This window comes from Meles meles, chromosome 7 (assembly GCF_922984935.1).
Source record: "Meles meles chromosome 7, mMelMel3.1 paternal haplotype, whole genome shotgun sequence".
Lineage (NCBI taxonomy): Eukaryota > Metazoa > Chordata > Mammalia > Carnivora > Mustelidae > Meles > Meles meles.
The window spans coordinates 17,061,955-17,089,009 of NC_060072.1; the positions used below are offsets into that span (position 1 = coordinate 17,061,955).

The following is a 27,055-nucleotide window of genomic DNA, read 5'->3' on the forward strand; positions in this document are numbered from 1 at the left end:
AAGCGTTCCTTAGGTATCCAGATTGCCTTTTCTTTTTCTTTTTTTTTTTTTTTAAGATTTTATTTATTTATTTGACAGACAGAGATCACAAGTAGGCAGAGAGGCAGGCAGAGAGAGAGGGGGAAGCAGGCTCCCCACTGAGCAGAGAGCCTGATGCGGGGCTTGATCCCAGGACTCTGGGATCATCACCTGAGCCGAAGACAGAGGCTTTAACCCACTGAGTCACCCAGGCGCCCCCTGATTACCTTTTTCTTCAGCTCAGATAGAGATTGCTTTATTTCATCTGTAATGTTGGTCAGGTATAAGAAACATAAGTGTTAGTAGTGGTTTTGGTTGGCCCCAAGAAAGTCTAAAACCATTCTGTTAGCTATCACTGAAACTGTTATTTTGTTAGTCTTGTGTGGAAGCTGTCTACTTTGTATAGTCGTCTCTGTTCTGAGAATCTTGTGTTAATGGTTTTCCATGAATCATCTGTTTCTGGTGATGCTCTGCAGAACCTGTTTTAGGTTCTTGACTGCTATTACCGTCCAGCTCTGCTAAGGTCCCTTCTGCCTCTTTTCCAAAGGATTTTAGGTTGTCTTACCCAAGGATTATGTTTAATTTTTAGGTCAATAATGGACATTTCTTTCAGACAAGGTTGTGCTTGGATGTAGACAGAAGGACCAGGGATGATGTCGTTCATCATCATAGACTCAGCATCAGCCCCTGCCTGTTCGAGTAAATAATTCTCAAAGAAGTATCCACCTTTATAGTATTCTCCGATTATTTCAGGCATTTCAGTCATGTTTCTTCACGCAGATCCTGATCTCATTGAAAGCAATAACTGTGTTGTAGTCTTTTCTTAATGAAGCTTACCACAGTGTTTTCTGTGTTAGGTATAAATAAATATTTGTTAAATTGGATTCAAGATGTACTGTGTGTATTTTGAGTATCTGGGCAGATACTGACATAGTTCCTCATTGTCTGAGCAGAAGAAGCCAGACCCAAAGAGATACATAACATATTGTTACATTTATACTAAGTATAGATAAAGGCACAAAGAACAACAATAACAAAAGTAAATGAAGTTTGATAACTACCTTGTGTCAGAATAAGAACTAAGGCAAAGTACCGAACAATAGCTTGTGGCTTCAAATTCAAAACCCGTTTGGTGAGTGATCGGGAACTTTCTCTTCTCTCCCGGATTTGATGAGCCACTGTTCTTGGATATCTTACTTACAAGAAGAATAAGAACTAATATTTATTAAGTGCCTATTAGCTGCCAGCCATTTTATCCTTATTTCATGTAACCCTTTAAGCAGTCCTCTGAGATGTGCATTGTCTTCCCTACTTTCCAAGTGACAAATCTTAGAGACTGAAACTTAAAAAATTTGCTGGAGTCACGGAAGTAGTTAAGTAAGAGCTAAAGCTTGAGCTTAGATCGGTACTACTCCCAAGTCTTTTCTCTCTACTCCATCCCAAGATAAGTAAAAGGGCTGAGAATTTAACATGGTAATCTCATTATTTATTAGTAGAGGAGGACAGAAAGCCGTCCGATACTCTAGGGCAGGGATCAGCAAACTTTTTCTGGAAAAGGCCAGATAATCAACATTTTAGACCTTGCAGGCCACATGGTCTCTGTCACAAGTGCTCAACTCTGCTGTGACAACACAGCATAGACACTGTGTAAATAAATGTAAATAAATAAATGCAAATCACATGGCCGGGTCCCAGCAAGGCTTTACTATGGACACTGGAAATTAAATTTCCTATAATGTTTGTGTGTCACAAAATACTGTTCACCCTTTGATTATTTTCAGACATTTAAAAATATCAAAACCATTCTTAGCCTGTGGGCCATACAGGTGGCAGGCCAGATTTGGCCTGTAGGCTATAGTTTGCTGATGCCTGCTATAGGTTATTGCTGCAAAGAAAACTCTTCAGAGTCCTTCTATATATTTTTTTAATTTATTATTTTTAAAAATCAGAGGCAGAATTTAGTGATTCATCCATTGCATGTAACATGCAGTACTCATTCCATCAAGTGCCCTCCTTAAGGCCCACCCCCCAGTTACCCCATCCCCCTACCTCCCCTCTAGCAACCCTCAGTTTGTTTCCTAGAATTCAGCATCTTGTATGGTTTGCCTCCCTCCCACTTTTCATCTTATTTTATTTTTCCTTCCCTTCCCCTGTACTCATCTGTTTTGTTTCTTAAATTCCACATATGAGCAAAATCATATGGTATTTGTCTTTCTCTGGCTGACTCATTTTGCTTAGCATAATACCCTGTAGTTCCATCCACATCATTGCAAATGGCAAGATTTTGTTCTTTTTCTTGGCTAAGTAGTGGTCCATTACACACACACACACACACACACCCCACATATCTTCTTTATCCATTCATCTGTCAGTAGACATCTGGGCTCTTTCTATAGTTTGGCTATTGTGGACATTGCTGCTATAAATATTGGGTGCAGGTGTCCCTTCAGATCACTGTGTTTGTATCCTGTGGATAAATACCTAGTAGTACAGTTGCTGGGTCATAGGTAGCTCCATTTTTAACTTTTTGAGGAATCTCCATACTGTTTCCAGAGTGACTGCACCAGCTTGCATTCCCACCAACAGTGTAGGGGGGTTCTCCTTTCTGCACATCCTTACTGACATCTGTCATTTTCTGACTCATTAATTTTAGCCATTCTGACAGGTGTGAGGTGGTATCTCATTGTGGTTTTGATTTGTATTTCCCTGATGCTGAAAGACGTTGAGCATTTTTTCATTTGTCTGTTGGCCATTTGTATGCCTTCTTTGAAGAAATGTCTGTTTATGTCTTCTGCCCATTTCTTGACTAGATTTTTTGTTTTTTGAGTGTTGAGTTTGTTCTTTATAGATTTTTGGATACAGCCCTTTATTGGATAAGACATTTGGAAATATCTTCCCCCATTCCATAGGTTGCCTTTTGGTTTTGTTGACTGTTCTCTTTGCTATGCAGAAGCTTTTGATCTTGATGAAGTCCCAGTAGTTCATTTTTGCTTTTGTTTCTCTTGGCCTTGGAGATATGTCTAGCAAGAAGTTGTGGCCAAGGTCAAAGAGGTTGCTGCCTGTGTTCTCCTCTGGGATTTTGATGGATTCCTATCTCACATTGAGGTCTTTCATCCATTTTGAGTTTATTTTTCTGTATGGTTTAAGAAAATGGTCCAGTTCAAGTCTTGTCTGTTTTTAAAGGTGGGCTGGCTTATGGAGTTGTAAGAGTTCTTTATATATTCTCGGTACAAGTCCTTTGTTATTTACATGCTTTGAAAATATTATCTATCAGTCTGTACATTGCTTCTTCATTTTCTTAACCGTGTATTTTAATAGCAGACGTTTCAATTTTAATAAAGTCAGCTTATTTTTTTTTCTTTATGACTAGTGCTTTTCTTTGTCCTAAGAAACCATTGCCTATGCCTGGCTTGTGAAGGGTTTCTCCTGTTCCAGAAATTTATGGTTTTAGCTCTTTTTGTTGTCTCTGATCCATTTTGAATTAATTTTTGTAAATGACAGATTAAGGTTCATATTTTTCCTTATGAATACCCGGTTGTTCCAGCACCATTTATTCGGAAAACTATCCTTACCCACCTTGAATGACCTTCATGTCTTTGTCAAAATCAGTTTATGTATATGTGGGTCTGTTTCTAAATTTTACTCCGTTCCACTGGTGTATATGTCTATTCTTACGCAACTGTTTTCTTTTGAGCCTTCACATGTTTTTTTAAATTTTAGTCTCAAAAGAAATCATGTGTCATTCTTCTTAATTGCAAACTCTCTTCTTTATGTGGGTCTCAGTTCATTTATAGGCGTGTTTATGTTTTTACAGCTACGGATATGCCAAGTAACCAAAACTAATGTAGATGTTTTTCTCTGTGATTCCTGCCAAATCAATATCCTTTTATTCTCTGCTCTTAACATAGAGTTCTCAGTGTGCTAGGGTTTCAACAGCAGCAGTAATTATATTTATGAATCTTTATGTGATACTGTCTCTCTAACCTTATGGAAGTCCAAGTGGATTACGTCTGGGTTTCCATGCTTGTCACTTGTCATGGCTGCTTTTTTCTAAGTTGTGAATTAGATTAATTATGCATGTTCCTTCCTTTTGTACTCCGACTCGAATTCCCTGCTTTTCTCCATATTCTGTCTCTAACCAATAACTTAAAGAGACCCTTCTGTATCAAGAAAAGATTGATTTTCAAATCTCTCTCATTTCTTTGCCTCTTCCTTTTATTTCCTCCCATTAAAATGAGTTGTCTTCTTTTCAGGGTTTACCTTTCTTATGTCAAAGAAGTTCAGAACTGTATTTCTGACTCTTTTCATTTTACCTGCACCTTTTTTTTTTTAACCTTACCTACCTTTAAAATGTTTTCCAGGCAGTTTCGTGTTCTAGCAATATTTCTTACTCAGTTCCTGTAGATTTCAAAGTTAGCCTTTTTAAATCTGTTTTTTGAGACCATATGTCATCTAATAAAGTGAAAAAACCAGATTTCTCTACTGAGCTTAGGCAAGAAGGGTCATCGTTTTGGTCATCGTTTCATGGGCATTTTTGTTTGTTCTAGTTTGAGCTTCATTTCATATCATAAAGCAACACACACTCATCGTGGTAAAATTGCCGATAATCCCCACACTCAAAGACCCCCACCACAAATATTTTGGTGTGCTATTAAAAAAATATTTTTAAAAAGATGATTTCTCAAATTTATAGTACATATATTGGAAAGACATACAGTAAATGGTTTTAAATGAATGAACATTCTTTTTTTTTTTTTTTTTTCAGTGTAATGTTTTACTAGGCAACCCGCAGAAAGTCCTCCTACCTGAAAGGGAGATGATAGATCTCCATGCTACCATAGCAGGGCGATCTCTGAGCTTTGGGCCGAGGGTGAAGGAGGAGCACCTAAGTTGCTAAGGGCCTGGTTTCTGCGTGCTGTATCTTTTCCTTAATATTCTGTGGATACTAGCAGCATTAAAGTAACTTAACTCAGTAGGAAAAAAATCAATAAACGTTCATTTCCTATGGCTATTTACATGTTTTATTTCTATCTTTTTTCCCCTTATTAGAGACTAAGAAACATCTTATTTTGCTCCTCCCCCCCCCTTTTTTTTTTAATTTTCAGGTTGTCATTTCCTTTTTTTCTTTTTCATTTCTTTTCAGTGTACCAGAATTCATTGTTTATGCACCACACCCAGTGCTCCATGCAATACGTGCCCTCCCTATTACCCACCACCAGGCTCCCCCAACCTTCCACCCCCCACCCCTTCAAAACCCTCAGATTGTTTTTCAGAGTCCATAGTCTCTCATGGTTCACCTTCCTTCCAATTTCCCTCAACTCCCTTCTCCTCTCCATCTCCCTATGTCCTCCATGTTATTTGTTATGCTCCACAAATAAGTGAAACCATATAATACTTGACTCTCTCTGCTTGACTTATTTCACTCAGCATAATCTCTTCCAGTCCCGTCCATGTTGATACAAAAGTTGGGTATTCATCCTTTCTGATGGAGGCATAATACTCCATAGTGTATATGGACCACATCTCAGGTTGTCATTTCCTAATGTTAAGTGACATTAATTATCACTGGCTCTTTGCATGATTAGAACACAATGATATGGTCAGACGAGGGAGCAATCAATGGTGGGATTAAATGGGCCAGGATTAATTAACACCCAGCCAAAATTTTTTTAAAAATTTTAATCATTATATTAAATGTTGAGTAGATGAACAATGACATGTGCAAGGTATGAAGAATAATAATTCAGTGAACACCAGTACACTCACTAGTCAGTTTAAGAACTAAAACACTACCAGTATCCTAGTATCTGTACCTTTTAAAGATACACATTCTAAAAGTTTCCTTTGGATAGAAGGTCTTCACCATTTTTGTGCTGTGGACTCCTTGGGAATATTACGGGCTCCTTCTCAAAATAAGGTCTATTCATTTCCCACCTTCCTCCACCTGTCACCTTGCAAAAACAGTTCAGACCAAAGAAAAGTTGCTTTTATTTAAATATCAGGAGTAGGTTGAATTCCTGTTGACTGATAATCCTAAATTCTTCTGAGCAAACATTTATATATTCGATTTTAATGAGTAGGGTTTCTAGTCTGGGAACTGGATTAGGGAAGCATATTTTGATATGGGAAATAAATTCAGCCTTCATAAGTTAGGGGTTTGGAAGAACTGTACTAATTTGCTATTCCTCGTGTTTATTTGCATCATATTTCTAAGCCTTCCTTCCCTGAAGAATCATCTTTCTTTACACAATACACAAGGCCATTACTGACATTCAGGGCATTGAGGGAATGCTGGTACGTGGGAATGTTGATTTTAGCTCAAAGAAGGAATTGGCCAAGAGAATCAATATCGTCCAAAGCAAATATATATTTTTGTACTTTGGACATTTATTTAAATTTCAAGCAATACATCTAGAACATGTGGAACAGGCTACAAAGTTGCCTTTTCAGAAGGTATATTTACCTAAAGAATTTATGCATATTTCATAAAAAACAAACACAATGTAAAAACAGTCTATCCTTGGTTTGATTTCAATGTGTTTTTGCAGTGAAAAGCATGCATTCCTTAAATAATAATCTAGTTTTTTTTTAAAATAAAATGTTGCATTAAGAAGTATGTGATATTTATTGTGATTTTAATAATTCATTACACTGTGTTCCAAAGAAACACTGAAATCCTTTCTTAACTTGTAAAAAAATAAATAAATAAATTGAAACCTGAGTGAACTTTAAGTCATCTTAATATCTTTAAAAAGAAATTGCAGGGGAAGAGAACTTAAATCCAATTAACAAGAGTAAGAATGTGGGAGGAGTTGGGAGGGGATGGGAGTAGTGAGGCAAGCTATTGCTGTGTAGTTCATGACAACATATTTCTTACCTTTGTACTGCAGAGCTAGAACAGACTGTGAAGACATTTATTTTAAAGAAGCCTAAACTAAAGGGGCACCTGGGTGGCTCAGTGGGTTAAAGCCTCTGCCTTGGGCTCAGGTCATGATCCCAGGGTCTTGGGATGGAACCCACATCTTGCTCTCTGCTTGGCGGGGAGTCTGCTTCCTCCTCTGTCTCTCTCTCTGTGTGCCTCTCTGCCTACTTGTGATCTCTGTCAAATAAATAAGTAAAATCTTAAAAATAAGTAAAATCTTAAAAAAAAAAAAAGAAGCCTGAACTAAGGATCAGAGAGAAAAGTCACATTGGTTAGTGAGTGTTAGAAACCAGTGTTCACACTTCTATTCCAATAAGCTTTGTTTTTTAAAGATTTTATGTATTTGAGAGAGACAGAGAACTAGCATGAGTGGGGGGAGGAGAAGAGGGAGAAGGAGAATCCCAAACCGACTCCCCATGGAGCAAAGAGCCCCACATGGGGCTCCATCCCAGGATCCTGAGATCATGCCCTGAACTGAAGCCAAGAGCCAGCTGCTCAACCAAATGAGCTACCCAGGCATCCCCCAACAACCTTTTAAATAAAGATCATAGATTCAGCATAATAGCCAATGAACAATGAGGGGGGCATTAATAGTTATTGAGTACTGACTGTGTACAGACGCTTGCTTCACCCTTTATACATACAATCTAATTCCTGCAACCCGCCCAGAGGTAAGTAATGGATTTCTCATTGTGAAGGTGAGGAAGGCTTGACGGTTTATTCCCTCGTTGACAGTAACGCGGTCATTCATCAGTAGAGCCCGTTCAGCAACACACATTTGTTTCCAACTTATCGTGGATAAGTGTTTTGCTAGAAATCAAGAGATAAAGTAGAAAGATGACATCGTTTTCTTTCTCCTTCCAGAGATTTCTATGTGAGATCCCTGGAACGTAACATGTCAGATGTTCATGTTAGATCAGTAGCTTTCGAATGTTTTGACCCCAACACTCAGTAAGATGCATATTTAGGGGGTGACTGGGTGGCTCAGTCAGTTAAGCTAACTCTTGATTTCGGCTCAAGTCATGATCTCAGAGTTGTGAGATGGAGTGAGCCCCGTGTTGGGCTCCACGTTGGGCATGGAGCCTGCTTAAGATTCTCTCTCTCCCTCTCCCCTCCCTTCTCTTAAAAAAAAAAAAAAAAACAAGAAAGAAAAGAAATATGTTTATACTGAAACTAATGCACACATATATAAATAAAATATATAAGCATGTGTAATTTCACAGCTGAAACAAAATTTGCGCAAAATACCCTTATTAGCATGCCAATACTTTTTATTCTAACCCTTTGTATTCTATTTTATTCTAGTTCATTTCTTAAAAGACCAGTTACATTAAATTGAGTTCATAGCTCATTCATGGGTCACATACTGAAAAAAGATAACGTTACATGTTTTAAAAAGTTCTTTTACGTGTGTGTGTAAAAAACTACATATTACTGGTCCTCCAGAGCAACTCTAGCTACTTCTGTTATTTTATCTCTGTGTTGTACTTGGATTGCTAATTCTGCTTTCTTAATATAAGAAATTTTCTATGGACTGTTAGTCACAGTAGATGAGGATCTGGCCATCTTACCCCATGCCTTATTCCCCCAACTTTCTTCCTCCTAATGTAGGAAGACTCAATTTTTATCTAATGAATAAGTATTGCTTATATTCTTTGACTATAAATATCATTTATCCCAGAGCCAAGTCATGCATTATAATTATATTTTCTTTCTTTCTTTTTTTAACATGTATTTTATTTTTAATTTCTCTCTCTCTCTCTTTTTTTTTTTTTTTTTTTTTTTTCCTGGAGATAATTGCCCTATTTTGTCACTGGCATTGTTTCCTGTATACCAATCCTTAATTTTTTCCCAGGTGTCCCATCACAGCTGTCAAACATCTATACTTAATTTTTTGCCCCCCAAACTCTGTTATAGCAGATAATTTGCCATTGGCCTTGATCGTGGAGACCTCATTTCCAGTGTGCTCCATCCGCCTGCTGCGTCTAGACCCTAGCTCCCCGGCCCAGTGCACGGCTCTCATCCCGGAGCCTTCTTCCCTCACTGCTCTCTTCGGTTGGCTCTTCTTTTTCCCCATCCCCCTTCCTTCTCTCTCCGGTTCTCCCCTCATTTTGCATCAACACATTTTCAAGAAAGTTCCAAAGAAAGAGAGCATGGGAGAAAACTTCCTGAGTGCATGCATGTCTTAATGCTATCGTTTACCCTCAACACTTGGGTGAAAATTGACTGGGCACAGAATTAGAGATTAGAAATACCTTTCTCTCAAGATTTTGAAGGCATTGCTTCCTTGTCTCCCACTGATGCTATTGGGAAAGTCAGGTTCTTGTTCCTTCGTGTAGGACCTGTTACTTATTAATTAATTTTTTTTATTTGAGAGAGAGAGAGCGTGCACACAGGGGGTGGGGGGCAGAGGGATAAGCAGACTCCCTGCTGAGCGGGAAGCCCAGTGTGGATGCAGGCTCCATGCCAGGACCCTGGGATCATGACCTGAGCCATCCAAGTACTACTATTTTTTAAAATCATAACAAATATTTTTTATTTTCTTTCTATGTGGCGTGTACTGTTGTAAGCATTCTGCACTATTTCATCTGTGAAATAGGGGTTATTTCCTCTATTTCACAGGGAGGAGAATGAGGCATGGAGAGTGTGTGGGTAGCTTGGAGTAGAGAAGGCTGTTGACTGAGTGCTCTCCTATGCGAGGACCGGGGGTCGGCCACTTAACTGGGAGCCCTCTGAATTTGAACATCTGATGTCCTCTCTAGGGGGGTTATACTCCTGCCTGCCACTGTTCTTGGAACAAAGCAAGGGTCTGAAGGCATCGCGTTGTTAACTATGCAGACTTCCAATTAATCCTCGTTCTTCAAACTTTATAGTTCCTAGTACTTTTGAGTCCTGTGACTTTCCCCTTCAGTTTCTCTAGAAAATGTCTCTATTTTCCGAGCTGGGGAGGACAGTTGCAAGAATCATGAAAGAATTAGACCTTGGCTCACTCCACACACAGACACTTAAGTACCCTTTTGGCGTTAGCCCCAGTACCATGTGGTCCTGAACCTTTCACGGACTAGACGGGACTCACCAACTTCCTCTCTGGGGTGTCCCCCTGAATAGGTGTTCTAAGAGTGGCTTGGGCAGCCCTGGTCAGTGGCTTACCGCTGCCCTGGCTGCTTGCATTTTTTTTTAATTTATTTATTTTTTTCAGCGTAACAGTATTCATTGTCTTTGCACAACACCCAGTGCTCCATGCAATACGTGTCCTCCCTATTACCCACCACCTGTTCCCCCAAACTCCCACCCCCGTGCTTGCATTTTTTTAATTATAAAATTCTAATGTGCAGGAAGTTACAGGAGATAAAATAGTCTTGTATTTATTACCCGGCTTTATCAACCCTTAACAAATTACTTAAGCAGCTGCTTCAAAATGATCAATAAAAATGCATCATGTATATGGCTGATGCCTCCTGTGTATCACTTCCTGGTCTCATTGGAGTCCCTCCCAAGCCGTTATCTAAATTGGTATGTATCACTGCCAAGCATGTTTCTCAAGCACTGCTACGGAATGAATCTGTAAATAACACATCGTATTGTCTTTCATATTCATAAGCCTTATTGGAATCATACTTCCTGTAGTCTCCTACTGCTTTCTGCTTTCCACCTTAGGCTTTTGAGACATACTCGTCTTGATTCGTGGAGCTCTTTCTCATTTTGTTTTAGCTTCTCTGTAGTGTTCAGTTGCGTGACCTAAGAGTTAATTTATTCATTCCTTTGTCAGTAGCCTTTTGAGGTTATCTCCAACTTCGGACTTCCACAACAGTGGTGCAAGGAATGTCCTTATGCATTTCTGAGAGCATGCCTGCTGGAGTTTCCCAACAGAGTTTCTGCAAGTCCCTCAAGATATGGGTGCTCTCAGGGGCGCCTGGGTGGCTCAGTGGGTTAAGCCTCTGCCTTCGGCTCAGGTCATGATCTCAGGGTCCTGGGATCGAGCCCCACATCGGGCTCTCTGCTCAGCGGGGAGCCTGCTTCCCCCTCTCTCTCTACTTGCCTCTCTATCTACTTGTGATCTCTCTCTATATATCAAATAAATAAAATCTTTAAAAAAATTAAAAAATCTTTAAAAAAAGATATGGGTGCTCTCAGTCCCTTGGGTAGCCACATGGGACCGGGATCAGTAGAGTTTCCAGGCCAGTCTCCTTCAGCCACGAACAGTTTTATCCTTTTACTCATGTTGCAGAAGAAAAAGGGGGGAGAAATTGTGTTTCATGGGATGCCTGGGTGGCTCAGTTGGTTAGGCGGCTGCCTTCGGCTCAGGTCATGATCCCAGCATCCTGGAATCGAGTCCCGCATTGGGGTCCTTGCTCGGCAGGGAGTCTGCTTCTCTGTCTCTGCCTGCCACTCTGTCTACCTGTGCTCGTTCTCTCTCTCTCTCTCTCTCTCTCTCCCGCCCCCCCGACAAATAAATAAATAAATCTTTAAAAAAAAAAATCATGTTTCTGTGGGAATCGGTGAATTGAAGAAATGCCCATCTTCAAATCTAACAGAGACTGCCGAGCTGGTCTGCAGACCGGTTGTGCTAGTTTATGCTCCTGTTACCAGTGCGGAGTTTCTTTTTACCAACTGATGTTAATAATGTGGGCTTTAGTGTTCGACTATAAAATGGGTTGGAGCCTGCCTCCGCCCACGAGCTGTGTGCGCTCCGTGTCATCTCTGGCAGGCTTCCTAGGCTTCACGTATGCCTTCGTGCCCTTTTATGTCAAAAAGGGGTAATCATAGTCCATAGCATATTCTAGAGGCGTTCTGAGGAGGAAATCAGTTCATGTGAACCTCTTTGAACAGTGCCATCTCCCCTAAAAGGCCATTTTAGAAAAACAAGGTTCACTATTACTGTTGCTTAAAAATTGATTTTTGCCACTCACATGAGTATGAAATGGAGTTTAATGTGGTTTAATTTGCATTCCCATATTATTAGTGAGGTAGAGCAGCTTTTCATATGTTTATTAACACTTTCAATTTCCTTTTCCATTCTATTGGGTTGTTCCTTTTTCTTATGAACCGTAGGAATTCTCTGTATATTCTCTTTAAATATTCCAAATGCTAATTCTTCGTTGGTTATATACAGTGCAGAACCCCCCCCCCCCCCACCAAGCTTGGGGCATGATTTCTAACTTTATATATGGTGTTTATTGAACCATGGAAATCTTTAATATAAACTAATATGTTATGCATTTTACTTACGAAACCATTCTCCACGTCGAGGTCGTATAAAACTTCCCAGGTATTGCTTTTTTGTACCTGAGTCTTACCTAGAATTTATTTTGGCATATGCAGTACAGATGCTATTTTCTTTCTTTCTGTCTGAATAAGCATTTGTCTCCTGGGGTCAGCACACCTTTTTCTGCAAAGGGCCAGAGCGTAACTATCTTGGGTTTTGTGGACCATATGGTCTTTGTCACAACTACATAGTTCTGTCATTGCAGTGACAAGCAGGTCACTTAACCTCTCGGACTTGATTGCTCCACATGAACACTGGGGATAATAAGAGTGTCTCTTTCGTGAGAATGTTGCGGGGATTATAGACTAAATAGACAGGAAGTAAATAAATGGGTAGAGTGGAGTTCCAATAAAATTTTACTTATAAAAATGGGCAGCAGGTTGAATTTGGCCCATAGGCTGTAGATTGCCAAATCCTATTCTAGACAAATCTAATCCATTCAGTGCAGATGTTAAACAAGGAATTCCTAAGTTGTATACCTATCATATATGTATGATAGTGTATACTGCATAAACTTACATATATAAATATATGTGAACTTACCCTATATAAATATATAATACACATATAATACAGATTTATTTCTATTTCCTTCCAATCCCCTAGAAATAACCTACCTTATTCTCTTCAAAACTGCTGTTTCCTTCTGTACACATTACTCACTCAGAGCATGTTTCTTTATTGAACCTCCATACATTCCAGGAATATAGAGTTTACTTCCTTGGTCTGTTTATAGACAACCCAAATTGTTTTTTTGGAAACAGTTCTGTCTTCTGGTAACTTTTCCCCCATAGCCTAAAACTACCCCCTGAAGCTGCGTATTATAAACTAGTATCTCCTGACGCCATGACCTTAAGTTTACATCTCCCAGTCTCCCTACACAGGACAAACCATTCTTGTTCTCATGGGATACTCTGTGTCCCACTGATTCTCATGGATTCGGTCAAATAGCAAGGGCGTGCTTGGTGAGCCAGTCACTTTGCTAGACTCTGGAGACCCAGGGGGAGCGAGTTCCTATGGAAATAAGGTATCTGGAACAGAGCATATTGCCCAGATGTGGCCTGGCCCACCCAGGGCCCAGTGGATGACGCTCTTTCTTGGTCTGTACATTATGCTTTTAATGATGTAACCTGAGTTCCTGCTGCTTTCTTACCTTTCTCTTTCTGCTCCCCCTCCCAAGACTGAGGCTGTTATTAACTATCTCAAAGTCAGTGTGGCAGACACGAGGTCCTTTTGGATTTCTTCAAATGAGAAAATTTTGGCTCAGAGTGGAAAGAAGCTTGCCCAAAGTCATACAGCTGATAAATGGAAATCAAATCCATGTCTTACCTTTTCCAAGTCCTAACATTCCATGCTTCCTCCACATATGACAGTTTGTCCTGATGGAACTTTCTGTGATCCCAAAACGGTCTTTTCCAGGGAAACACTAAAGAAGAAACAGCCTCATGCAAAAGAAAATGGGGCTTAAGACGCAGCCTCTCTTTCTGACAGGTGTCCAAAGACATCTAAAGCTTACTCCTTTCGAATGGGTACATGTCTGTCTCTCTGTTTAGACAAGCCAGTCTCCTCTCTGGCAAAGGTGTCAGAGCTAACCACAGCACACAGAAGTTTAGAACTCAAGGCAGATGCCTCACCTCCATGGCCAATGTGTCAGAACAGCAAAAGATAACAGCCCCTTGGTATAGACTCTGGACCAGGGGTGGGCTCTCACTGTCTGGGAGGCCACAGACTGTCACAGCAATGACACTCTTCAGATCTACTAGTAGCAGACATCTGGTAAAAGCTTACTGTGTGGGGGTGCCTGGGTGGCTCAGCCGGTTAAAGCCTCTGCCTTCGGCTCAGGTCCTGATCCCAGAGTCCTGGGATCAAGCCCTGCAGCAGGCTTTTTGCTCAGCAGGAAGCCTGCTTCCTCCTCTCTCTCTGCCTGCCTCTCTGTCTACTTGTGTCTGTCAAATACATAAATAAAATCTTTAAAAAAAAAAGAAAGCTTATTGTGGACCAGCAACTGATGATTTAGTCTCTTATTCTCACAACATTCTCATGAAGTAGGTGCCATTATTATCTCTAACTTTCACTTGGAGAAGGAGCATCAGAGAGGTTAAGTGATTTGTCTGCGGTTGGTGAGTGAGTTATGGAGGAGGGCTCACAGCCACGCCACTGTTCCTGCCAAGTTGTCTAAAACCAGAGAACATTGACCTCTCTAACCCCAAACCCCTTTTTAATACTAAAGGAGTTTAGAAATTAGAGGATCCTCCTACTCTATACATTCGAAGAAAAAAAATATCCGATCCCCAAATTCAAAGCATTCTGATCGTCTTCATTTTCCCGATAGCCTAGAAAATACTTACTGTCACCTTAGTATTTGAATCACCCTTTAAAATATTTGGACGCTGTGTCTGTATCTGTGCACCTGTGGAGACAGGTCATTCCTCATTAGACCCTTCTGGTGGTGGTTCTTAGCACTGACCGGCATTTCCCCCTGACAGGCCACCCATGGCCTTCTAATTAGTAAGTGAATGGTTGGCTCCCCATCGTCATTTCATTTGATACACCTGCAATAGGAGAATGTTATTCCTTATTTTAATTTTTATTTCCTTCCTTATATGTCTTCCTTCTTCACAGAAAGAAGTTGAAACAGGCAGTGGTTTGGCAACTGTGCAAGACTCTTAAATATTATTCTTACTGGGATTTGGGGAAGCTTTGACGAAAATGACATGGTATATGGGAAAAGTTGAAGAAAAGTTATTAATCGCGGAGACACGTGTCATTTTTTTCTTGTGAGAAGGAAAGTTTCCTGCCAGTTAAATATTTCTTCTTTTCAAGCGTGGTTCTTGACTTTGACATATGCTCTTCCTTTCAGAAAGCTGTGGTATAGACGAATGGCCCAGTGGGTCTTATGTTTACTGGACCAGGAATGTCCAAGCCACAGGAATGATCTCTGGTGTTTTCTAGGTGTTTACCTTGCTGTGGATTGCTGACTGGATGGTCCATCACTTCTGGAGGAAAGGGAAGGACCCGGATAGCTTCTCCATCCCCTATCTGACGGCATTGGGTGACCTGCTTGGGACAGCTCTTTTAGCCTTAAGTTTTCATTTTCTTTGGCTTATTGGAGATCGAGATGGGGACGTTGGAGACTAACAAATCCTACAAACTGTTCTCAAGTCCCAACGAGGAAAACACAAGACAACCACTTATGACTCTTTTTCAAAAATCTTAAATCAGTAGTTTGACTTCTACCAGGGTAATCTTTAGTTGGCCCTGATTCAATTAAATGGCCTTAACATTTTTTTAAGGAATTTGTGTTAAAACCAGAATGAACAGTATTTGTGCTGCTTTTCATAGAATAAATGGTAATTTGACATAGATGTAGACACACGCTCAAGCTCTGAAGTTAATTAAATAGGAAAGAATATAGGATGTTTACAGTGAATAATTTAAAAATCACCGATGTAGCAGAAATGTAATTTATTATTGTTTAACTTAATAATGCCAGGTTTGAGGAAACCAAGTTCTACTTCAGCCTGTCTTGTCTCAAAGATGTGTTGTCCTGCAAATCCTACTATAAAATGAAAAGGACCAAAACCAAGCCTTTAATAGTTTTTTTTTAAATTTTTTTTAATTTTTTTTAAAGATTTTTTTTTTTAAAGATTTTATTCATTTATTTGACAGAGAGAGAGATCACAAGTAGGCAGAGAGGCAGGCAGAGAGAGAGGAGGAAGCAGGCCCCCTGTGGAGCAGAGAGCCCGATGCGGGGCTCGATCCCAGGACCCTGAGATCAGGACCTGAGCGGAAGGCAGCGGCCTAATCCACTGAGCCACCCAGGCGCCCCGCCTTTAATAGTTTTAACTATGCCCATCTCTCTGCTAGCTGAGGATAAATGATCAGCTACTAGCTCCCAACCTGACTTTAAGTCGGATTTTTAAGCTGAGCGTAAGATAAACTTACTTTTCCCTGTGCCAGTGTGAATTTAACCTCAGCTCTGTAAGGTCTTGGCAGGCCAGCCTTGAAACACAGAATGACCTCGAGAGATCTTTAAAGAAAGCAGTGGGTCATATTTAACCATTGTTTCAGTGAAAGAATTTTGGTCTTTCTAAGAAGACTGAATAGTCAAAACCAGAAGATAAACTGGGCTGCATTTGTAGGGACAGGATGGGGTAAGAAATTGTGTGTGTGTGTGTGTGTGTGTGTGTGAGAGAGAGAGAGAGAGAGAGAGAGAAGAACAGAGAGAAGGCAGAAGTGTTGGACAGAGAACAAAATCTTGGATTGTTGATAGCAAAGATTATAGTGCTATTGAAATACTAACTTTACGTAATTATTCTTAAACACATTTTATTGATACGCTTTTATCATTTGGTCCGCAAATTTTGCTACTCTCCAGGATTTACTATTTATTACCTGTATTATAATTTTTTCTTTTGAAAAAAACTACCATTTAATATCACCATGATTTTATTGTAAGATTTCGAATGAGCAAGTGATTCATTTGCTCTTTTGAAGACGTCTGTTGGAACGTTTAGGCTTATTGTTTTAAGAGAGAAGTTGGTGGGTTACCTTAGTGGTTGGTCATCTCTGTACGTATCACCTGTTTGCACAGGCTTATCTCTACTCTGTCATATACAGTGCTAGGTTTCCCATATATTTTTCTAAAACTCTGACCTATATTCCTAAACTTGGCCAACGCTGTAGTTATTCAGTAGGTCAGCATTTTTATATCACATATTGTTCATTTAAAAAAAATGCAGTAGAGTCTCTCAAGACCATCAGATCTCTAATAATTGAACTGGTAAGGGGAAACATGTACATTAACGTTGATCATTATGGTTTAAGTTGTGAGTTAGGGTTAACATTATATAAATAGTATATTGTTTATAAACATAATGGGGGACGTATTCCTCTTACACTCTTTAAGGGGACTGTGGTATAGAGTTATATATTTTTGCTTATTTTAAAACTTTAATTATTCCACTCTTCTGCCTTATAATGAATCTTCGAAGGCAGAGAACTGAACTAATTATAGACTTTCTCCTTTGGAGAGTTATAATGTCAAATAGTGAACATTCTTTTAAAAGAAAGAACGATTAAGTCAATAAATATGTAGCTGCAAGAGCTTTTTTTATTTTAAAAAAACCCATAAATAATTTCTTTGATTTTTATTGTAAAGCATTTGTAAATTACTTATTTACATTTGGGCTGTATGATTCATAAGCGTTTCTATTTGCCGATAGATTTCTATCTTGTTTATAACATAAAAAAGTGCCCGGCAAACTACAGTTTTAAAGCATTTACCATCATCTTTAGTGCATTACCTATTCCGAAACACACTCAAATACCCTCTATTATATAGTACTCACAACGGCACCTGTGAACCAGATCAGGGAGAGATTCTTATCTGTATTTTGCGCCAGAAGAAACTGAAACGCAGAGAAGTTAACGCTTCTAACATTGCCTGGGTGTGAAAGTGCCAAAATCGTGACTAAAATCTGGGTCTCTGGTCTCCTGAGCCAGTTACTCTTTCTATGACCCCCGCCCCAGGGGTACCGAGAGGACCTAACTCATTAACTGACAGAAAATAGGCTGGAGCATCAGGATTTTCTAAAATAGACTAGAATATTGCCGCATCTTTTTAGGGTTCAGACAAGGAAACCTCCATCTAATCTGTCTTAGTGGTTAAGTGTAGCCCAACTCTAAATTATTCATGTTCTAAGACCAAGGAAAACACAGATAAACAAAGACTTCAGAATAAAAACTAATGCCTGATTTCATTGAACATTTAGTGGCCACAACCTTCCCTGATTTAACATTTTCCATAGATGCTAATAAGTAACTAGCGTGGCTGATTTAAGTTCTGTCTCCTTTCTCTTTTGCAACCCAACCTTCTCTATAGCAACAAAAAGTCTAAAAGACGTGTGTCATAAGGAAAAATAAAGACATGGAAAAATCAGTTACCAGTTAGCTCAATTAATTTTTAAAAGGGATATAGATTCCTTTAAAAAAAAAAAAAAGCTTTTTACTGGTTTTCTGAAAGCCTTTACATAAGTGTGCAACTAGTAAGAGACTTACTTACCCACGAAATAATTTATTATCAGTCTTATATAATGTAAATTGACAGTATTTATTTTTATACAACATAAAAATTCCTCTCCAAATGTCTTCCTTTCACTAATTTATCAGACACTTTATTTATATAGAGATCATCTTTTTAAAAACATATTTTTATTATTGCTCACTAACCATTTATTTTCCTTTAAAAAATAAAGTTTAGAAGCTGATAAAATGGGAACTTATGGTCATTTCTCTTCTGGGAGACATCAAAAGTTCCCCCATCATACACTATCAGTGATGTAGCCAAATGAAGTACATTCTAAGAAGTCTTTCAGTAATCGGGCTTCCTTGCCTTACAATGTATCTGTGGTATCATATACCCATTTATAATGGGCATCTGCTGTCTTTGAATTGTTGTAAACTCAAATAAGAATAAAATGTAAGAAATACAGCCTTGTTGTACTTCTTGATAAACGAGGAGGACATCAAGCCTGTGTGGAACTCACCTAGAAGAGACTGGAGTGATCTGTGGATATTTGTTGTGTTAACAAGTATAAGAAACCAGGCTCTGACCACCCCTCCACCTCCAAACCATTGCTTTACCACTTTTCCGTGATTGAACACTCCTCTCATTTACAGCTTCGATTCCTAGGTCCGCCAGTCCATGCATCCTCAGCTGCCTCCTTCAGACGCACCAGACAGCTCTGGTTAAACACAGCCCCTGCTTTGCTGGCACTCACACAGCTGAATACAGCTCACAAAAGACACAGGACTGCTCAGACAGATCTTTGAATTTATAACCTCAGGCATCAGGTTAACCCGCACTGCCCAGCAGCCCACGCTGTTTCTCCAATCACTTCATTCTCTGGAGCTCAGGCCTTTGTCTCTTACACTTAACTGAAAGTAGACCTGTCAAGGTCACCAAGAGTCCCCGTGTTGCCAAATCCAGCAATCAGTTCTCATAATTCTCACCTTATTTGGCCTCTGTAAGTATTTGAAGGTCTCCTTTCTCCTTGAAATGCTTTCTTCATTTAGCTTCCCAAAAAAACCCCCAAAAAACAAAAAACAAAAAACCTTCTGCCTTCCGCTTTCATTTCTACATCATTGAAAGCCCTGTGTCTATCTTGCTGGTGGTTTCTCCTCAATCTCTACATTCTGGAATGGCCTACAGCTCAGTATTGATGACCTCTTCCGTATCTACTCTTTCTAGGTGACCACGCCCACCTCATTGTTTCAAATGCCATCTGTGGCGCTTAGCCCCAAGTGTATTCCTCCAGCCCAGGCCCTTCCCCTGAGTTCCAGACCTGTATGTCCACATGTCTGCTGGACAACTCCACATGAACTACGATGAGGTATCTCAAGCATTTGAACAACACTATCAGCCACTTAACCTAACTGACAGATATAGACCGCCATATCAAACGACGACAGAATACACGCTAAGGGGTTAATCCCCTTCATATATAAAGAGCTTCTATAAACCAGGAAGAGAGACCAACAATCCAATAGTAAAAAAGCCAAAGACATAATTCATTAAAAAACCAAATAGATGCTCAGTATCCAAACTAAAAGAAATGCTAATTAAAATCATACTGAGGGGCACCAGGTTGGCTCGGTTGGTTGAGTGACCAACTCCATTTCTGCTCAGGTCATGATCTCAGGGTCCTGGGATGGAGTCCCATGTCCGGCTCCACACCCAACAGGAAGTCTGCTTGAAGATTCTCTCCCTCTGCCCTGCCTCCTGCTCTCTTTCTCTCTCAAATAATTAATCTTAAAAAAAAAAAAAAATCACAGTGAGATACCCATTCTCACCTATCAAATTGACAAAAATTCAAAATCTAATAAAACATTCTCTTGGCCAGCTGTAGGGAAACAGACAATATTGCTGGTAGTAAATGATAAATTTACCATAATAAATTGATAACAGCTCCGTAGAAGGGAATCTGGCCCATATCTACCAAAATTACAGACACACTTATCATTTGATCCTGTAGTCCCACTATCACCATCATTAGACCCAGGCAAGTAAAGCCCCTGCCCTGGGCCCTCCACCACATGAAATGGTTGGGAAACCAGCCAGCAGGCCTGTCACATCGACTGACTCTTCCATTTACCAATGATTTCTCTGTAGCACACGATGCTGCTCGATAGCATTTTACGTACATTCGGACCTCTTTCAAAATTAGAGACAAGCCTCTCAAACCTGCCCCTGCTCAGTCAACCATGTTCAGGTAATACTCTCCATCCTTTGTTGTCATCTCAACAGTCTACAGCATCTTCACCAGTAGACTCCAACTCAAGCAGCCATTTCTTTGTTCATCCCTAAGAGGCAACTCTTCATCTGTTAAAAGTTTATCATGAGATTGCAGCCACTGAAGTATAATCATAATTTAAAAGTTTGAAATATGGCAAGAATTACCAAAATGTAGACAGAGGGGCAGGAAGTGAGTGAATGCTGTGGGAAAAACAAAACAAAACAGAAAAACCCCACAATATCTGTGAAACTCAAAAACCGAACCAAACCAGGGGCGCCTGGGTGGCTCAGTGGGTTAAGCCTCTGCCTTTGGCTCGGGTCATGATCCCAGGATCCTGGGATCGAGTCCCACATCGGACTCTCTACTCAGCGAGGAGACTTCTTCCCCCTCTCTCTCTGCCTGCCTCTCTGCCTACTTGTGATCTCTCTCTGTCAAATAAATAAAATCTAAAAAAAAAAAAAAAAAATCCAAACCAAACCAAAACAACAAAGCGCACTCAAGGTAAGCCTGTAAATGGCTTCAATCTACATTTTGGTTAAGTTAGCCTGTATTCCATAAATGACTCTGAGCCCAGGGTTGGGCAGAAAGGAAAGTCCCATCTGGGTTGAATCTGCCTCCTTGTGATGGTAAAGCTAAAGCCTTTAAAGGTGATTTCCACAAGTTTTTTCCTCCCAAAGGTAGTAGTCAGGTAGCTTTGGTCTGGACTTAGGTCCCCTTCATCTTGGTTCTACTTTTCTGGTGAATCAACAGCTGAGGCTCACATTACCTGAGAGCATGACCGTCATCAAACACACCGTGTGTGTGTGCACGCACGTGTGAGGGCACCTGGTGCGCGTGCACGTGTGTGCAGTTCAGACCCGATCGTCAAATCTGGACCCGACACTATGATGTGGCTTCAGCAGTGGACATCATCCCTGGGAACACTGGCAACGTGGCTTACACCTACCACTGCCTCGGATTTGTTAAATAGTTTCTTTTGAAAGAGCATCATTTGAATTGGGGTCTTTGTTGTTGTCGTTATGAATATTCATGAGACATTCATTGCAGAGTGCTTTTAAAAAATTGTTACTTGTGTTTTGATTCTCTAGTGCCTGAATGGTTTCTGCTAATAGCATGTCAGAAGTTGAATATAACAAAACATGAGCTGCCTGCCTACGGAGTGAATAACTCGTGATAGATGCTCATTGGGTTTGGCCTAATCTTGTGATTTCATATAGCTTAATATCGAAGAGATAGGTTTTCTAGGCCCCCATGAACGCTGATCTAGACCACGAGGGAAGTTAACGAGTTTTTATTAAGTGCCACATGTGAAGCGGCTTCTGCTCTCAGCACTGAGGAGAATCGGAAGGATGAAATGAGGCTCTTGTGGCTCATGGCAGGTGATCCGTGAGAGGGCCGGCGATTTACCTATGAGAAAACCTGTAGCAGTTTTGGGTAAGAGTAAAAACTGCCAACTAACTGTCCACCAACAGAGGAATAGTGAAAGAACTATGGTACACAATTTGCAAAATATATGTAAAATATATAACCAACACATACAATCGTATTTTCCAAAACCAGTTAATGACATGGGGGAAATTCTCACGGTGTTAAGTGAAAAAAATCAGGACAGATGCAGGTTAATCTTATTTATTGTGGACTGCCTTCCACCACCTTTCACCCAGGGACTGGGGAGAATAAACAAACAAAAAAAGCCATTTGGGTTTATCAGTTTTCCTGCTAACTTAATGCAAGGAAATGAACACAATCCGGGCAGGGAGAAGTCAATACTTCGGGAAGGAAACAAATCCTCACAAAGGTCAGTTCTATAATTCCAGATCTTATTTTAGGAAAACAAATCAGAACTTCACTGTATCCAAACCCCCAGGGTCTCCATCTCCGCCCCCATTAGCCACCACTGAGCCCGGTGCTCACTGCTGCCCCTGATGGAGTCACCAGAAACTGCAAGGAGAACAGCAGGCAACCTGTGGAATTTGCAAGAGGGGCAGGACATGAGCCGGTTATTTCTCCAGGGATGAGGGGCAGTGTGCTCAAGGGAAAAGGAGGAGGCCGGGGAAACCAAGAGGACTAGGGAGAAGTGGGAAGATTTCAGGTGAGTGAAGTCCACGTGTCACAGCCCAGAAGACCGGCCAGGATTTCTCTGCTCCACAAGACAGTCACCCCTGTGCCTCTACCTTGACCCTATTGAGGGAGTCAGCTGTGGGGGCCTGGGCAGCTCACCGCCCTGGTGCAGAAGTCAAGGGTGATAAAGCACAAGTCTAGGAGGCCAGGCATCCTGCCAACCAGCTTCCCCCTCTCTGCCCAATTAAGTATGACTTTGTAGCAACTGTTGAATCATTCATTAAAGGACTGCAAGTCTTCTTCGGCGGGTGGAGGGCAAACCTGCTTCAGGGAAAGGGTCACTGCAGAGGCTAGCCTCCTGCCCTACCTGGAGGGAACCACGGCAGCCCTCTCACTGTGGACTGCTGAACATCAGGAAGCATCTGGGGAAGGCCCCAACTTGATGGGACATGGGAAGGGACATGCTTTGGGGACAGAAATGCGAAGGGGCTCCCACAGGACTCAATGCCTATGAGCTGGAGAACTAGGGGGTGGGGAAGAAAGTAAGAAATAGATGTGTGATGTGTAACTGTACATTTTTAAGGAATTAGAAGGAAACACCAACATAATAACATCAGTTATCTTATGGTGAGATTTTAGATGATTTTCTTTTCTATTCATGCTTTTCTATATTTCTAAAATTTTCTGCAGCAAACGTGTATTATTGTTGTGGTTGTTTAAAGCTATGTGTCTTTTTTTAAAAAAGATTTTCTTTATTTATTTGACAGAGAGATCACAAGCAGGCAGAGAGGCAGGCAGAGGGAGACAGAGAAGCAGGCTCCGTGCTGAGCAGAGAGCCCGATGCGGGACTCGATCCCAGGACCCTGAGACCATGACCTGAGCCAAAGGCAGAGGCTTCACCCACTGAGCCACCCAGGCACCTGCAAATGGGGTTTTCAAGTGAAATTTGCTGGTACGGTATTCACTTGGCTCTAGTGTTATGACAGAGGGTGCCTTTATGTTGAGAATACCACCACCCAGGCCACCTGTCACTGTCATTAGTGCTAATGTCTGTCATCATCATTGACTGTCATCATCACCAGATGATGATGATTAAGGATTCACCATCCTTAAGGATTTTCTGCATCCTTTTAAGATGAGCAAATGATACGGCCAGGAACACACAGGACAAGAGCTCTTCACTTTCTAAACTTCCAAAACCTCTATCAGACGTATGTTGGGCAAAATCTATTCTAACATGTTTTATGAGTGTTACATACCGTGGTAGCTCCTTAAGCCTGGGTGGGCAACAAAATACATTAAATACAACTTCAGTTGCTCTGTTGCATCCCACTCCTGATCGGATCATTGGAGTATGCTGTCTTTGATCCAACCCTGCCTATCACCTCCATTGGAATGCACCAGCAGAGGTAACATGCTGCCTTAAGTCTATTAACAATAGGAGCCCACACAAGTGAAGAGTTAAAAATATGGACATTTGGGGCCCATGTAGTCTGGTGAATGGAGATGACTTGATTAGTTGGAGGAGATCTTGGCTTCTGAAGCTCCTAGCTCAAAAACAAATGTCCTCCTTTGGTCACCTTTGTGATGGAGAAACTCAGGTAGAGTTGATTTTGAGTTTTCATTCAAAGATACTATGAAGCATTTCCCATGAGGAAGAAATTTAGACTTCTTGGTCATTTATCCAGAAGGCTGAATAATTTCAGGGCGGAGGGAAATGTGGTCAGTGGCCTCAGAGGAATCAGCACATTAACCATCCTGCAGAAATGGAAAGCTCTTCTGTGTGGGTTAATGGGTACAGTTAACACCAAAATTAGATACCATATGTAAGTAATTGAGGTTATTTAACACAGCTATTGACTATATACATCTCTGGACTGTGGAGCAGGTAGACTTGGAATTCATTAGAGAGTGTAATTAGCAAGACTTTATTGGATTTCATTATGGGCTCCCGAGCAGATTTGTACGGGGAACAGCTCGGTAGGTAGTTGCCGGAGAAAGCCTGAGTGGCCATCTTTCCACGTTTGGGTAAAGCTGTATTTCCAGATGAAGATTCGGATCATCAAACTAAATTTAATCTCATCATATCCTCCCTCTCTCCAATCCCCTCCCCCTCTCGCCAGTCTTTCCCCCACCCTCAAATGAACTTTTCTGCCCAACCATTCTCCCTATCACTTGGTTCACATCGACATGAGTGTTGGTCGGTGGCAGGGCAGGCGGGCCTCTTCCTTCTCCATTTTACCAGCTGAGCTCACCTCTGACCTTCCATGGCTGACTCCCATCTACCCCTAGACAAAAAAATATCATTTACTGAGACTCTTAATCTCACAAAACAAACTGGGGGTTTTTGGGGGGGAGGGGGGGTTGGGAGAGGGGGAGAGGGGTTATGGACATTGGGGAGGGTATGTGCTACGGTGAGTGCTGTGAAGTGTGTAAACCTGGCGAATCACAGACCTGTACCCCTGGGGATAAAAATACATTATATGTTTATTAAAAAAATAAATAAAAAATTTTAAAAAATATATCATTTACTGAGATAAAGAGAGGCAGGAGGAGGTAAGTCCATGGTGGAAGGAAAGGGGCTGAATGTTTGACTCTGGGAAGAGGGAAGTCATGGTAAAAAGCTTTCCCGAAATCGAATCAGACTGAACCTTTGAGCAAAGGTTTCCGATGTGGGACACCTGGGTGGCTCAGTCGTTTAAGTGTCCACTTTCCACTCAGGTCATGATCCCAGGGTCCTGGGATCAAGTCCCGCCTCAGACTCCCTGTTCAGCGGGGAGCCTGCTTCTCCCTCCGCCTGTAGCTGCCCCTGCATCACCTGGGAAGTTCTTATAAACCGCTGCCACCTGGTCCCACACCCAGAGATTCCTGTTGAATTGCACTGGGGGAGGGGCAGGGTGGGGATCCCAACGTTCTCACAGCGTCCAGGGGATTCTAAGTTTGGGGTGAGGCCTGACATCTTGCATTCCTAAAAAGTTCCCAGGGGCTGCTGATGCTGCTGGTTTCTGGATGACACCGTGGGAAAACAGTTCGCACCCCCAAAGACACTGAGATAAAGCCCAGGTGCTGCTAGACTGAGTCTGCGTAAGAGAGGAGGAGGAGGATGACCATGACAATGATCGTTTGGATGCGGGGTAAATGCAATTAAGGTCTCCCCAGACCTCAGCAGCCGCTGAGTTCAATGAAGGGCTCAGGCTGACAATGTGTTTAGGGCACTTGCTTAAACAACCGGCTTCTGCTTCTCCCTCCATTTACGTATCAGCACCTCCAGCTCTCTCCCTAAGTCTCACCCAGTGATTTCTACGTGTCCCTGGTTGGGGGGTGGGGGTGTCCCTCCCTCCCCTTCAACCACAGCCTGCCGGGATCGCCTGGTTCATGCTCCAAGTTCAGACCACCTCTCAGGGAGGGCTGTTACTGCTGCTGGTGCCAGGCCCTGCTTGGGCCGCCCCAGGGCCCCTCGGAAAGCACGGCAAAACCTCCGTCCAGGGCAACGCCAGCTTCTGGTAGCTTCTAAGCAGCAGCGGGAGAACGAGGCACAGGTGCCGGACACCCAGCTCGCTTCCTGCCGCGCCAGCCCGCGTCTCTTCTGAAATGGCATCAGAGTCTCCCTGCAGCTCCTCTCCAGGCTAAGTCCATGGGCTGGCAAAGACACAGACATCATCTCTGGCTTGGCAAAGAGGAAGAATGTAAATTGGCTCCAGGCGGAAAACTCTGCCTCCGGGAACGGAGAAGAGATGTGGAAGTGGGAGCAAGATGGCCAGTGCTGCTGAAGGCGGAGGGGCTGGGGTGCCAAACGGCCCCAGCTTCTTGAGTGGAAGCATCACTCCCTTTGGATTGTTTCAGGATGCATGTGGCAAGTCAGACAATTAAGCAGTGAGACATTTAGACAATGTTGAATGAAACCATTACAATGCAAACTACACGGAGATAGTCTCGCTGCCCGTCCCCAGTGCCCCTGCTCCTAGGTAAGCCACTGGGACTCCCTGTGTCAGCCTTACCTGCTGTCTTGTGGCTCTAAACCATGCTCTACCTCGGCTTCATGATTTCTTGGGTTTTTTTTGTTTTTTTTTTTAATATTTTTTATTTATTTGACAGAGAGAAATCACAACTAGGCAGAGAGAGAGGAGGAAGCAGGCTCCCTGCAGAGCAGAGCCCGATGTGGGGCCCGATCCCAGGACTCTGGGATCATGACCTGAGCCGAAGGCAGAGGCTTTAACCCACTGAGCCACCCAGGCGCCCCTGATTTCTTGGTTTTAAGCAATTATTTACTAATAACCAACATGAAAGATGTACAGTTTGATTCACTTCCGCCTCCGTCTCCAACCCCCTTCTCCTGATTTTGCTGGTTGTGTTTTTTATGGCCTGGTTCTTATTTTGGTTACAACTTAAGTGCTATGCTTAAACTGTTGTTTCTTGACCCATACTCTTTAAATAACTGTTTTTCTTTTTTTTTTTTAAGATTTTTTTTAATTTATTTATTTGACAGAGAGA

The 27,055-nt window shown here is 41.5% G+C and overlaps 1 protein-coding gene across 8 annotated transcripts in view; it reads left to right on the forward strand.

Annotated features, from left to right (window-relative positions):
• The window catches only part of SLC41A2 (solute carrier family 41 member 2), a 117,922-nt gene extending 102,027 nt beyond the window's left edge, over positions 1 to 15,895 (forward strand). For 7 of the 8 annotated variants that reach the window (XM_046011984.1, XM_046011983.1, XM_046011991.1 and 4 more), the window contains one exon: positions 15,159 to 15,895. In XM_046011984.1, the coding sequence (XP_045867940.1) occupies positions 15,159 to 15,344 (186 nt within the window). In that variant the 3' untranslated portion in view covers positions 15,345 to 15,895. Of the gene's footprint in view, positions 1 to 4,783; positions 4,953 to 15,158 lie in introns of those variants that run through there. The other variant, XM_046011990.1, reaches the window with a different exon arrangement.
• Positions 15,896 to 27,055: the final 11,160 nt, after the last annotated feature.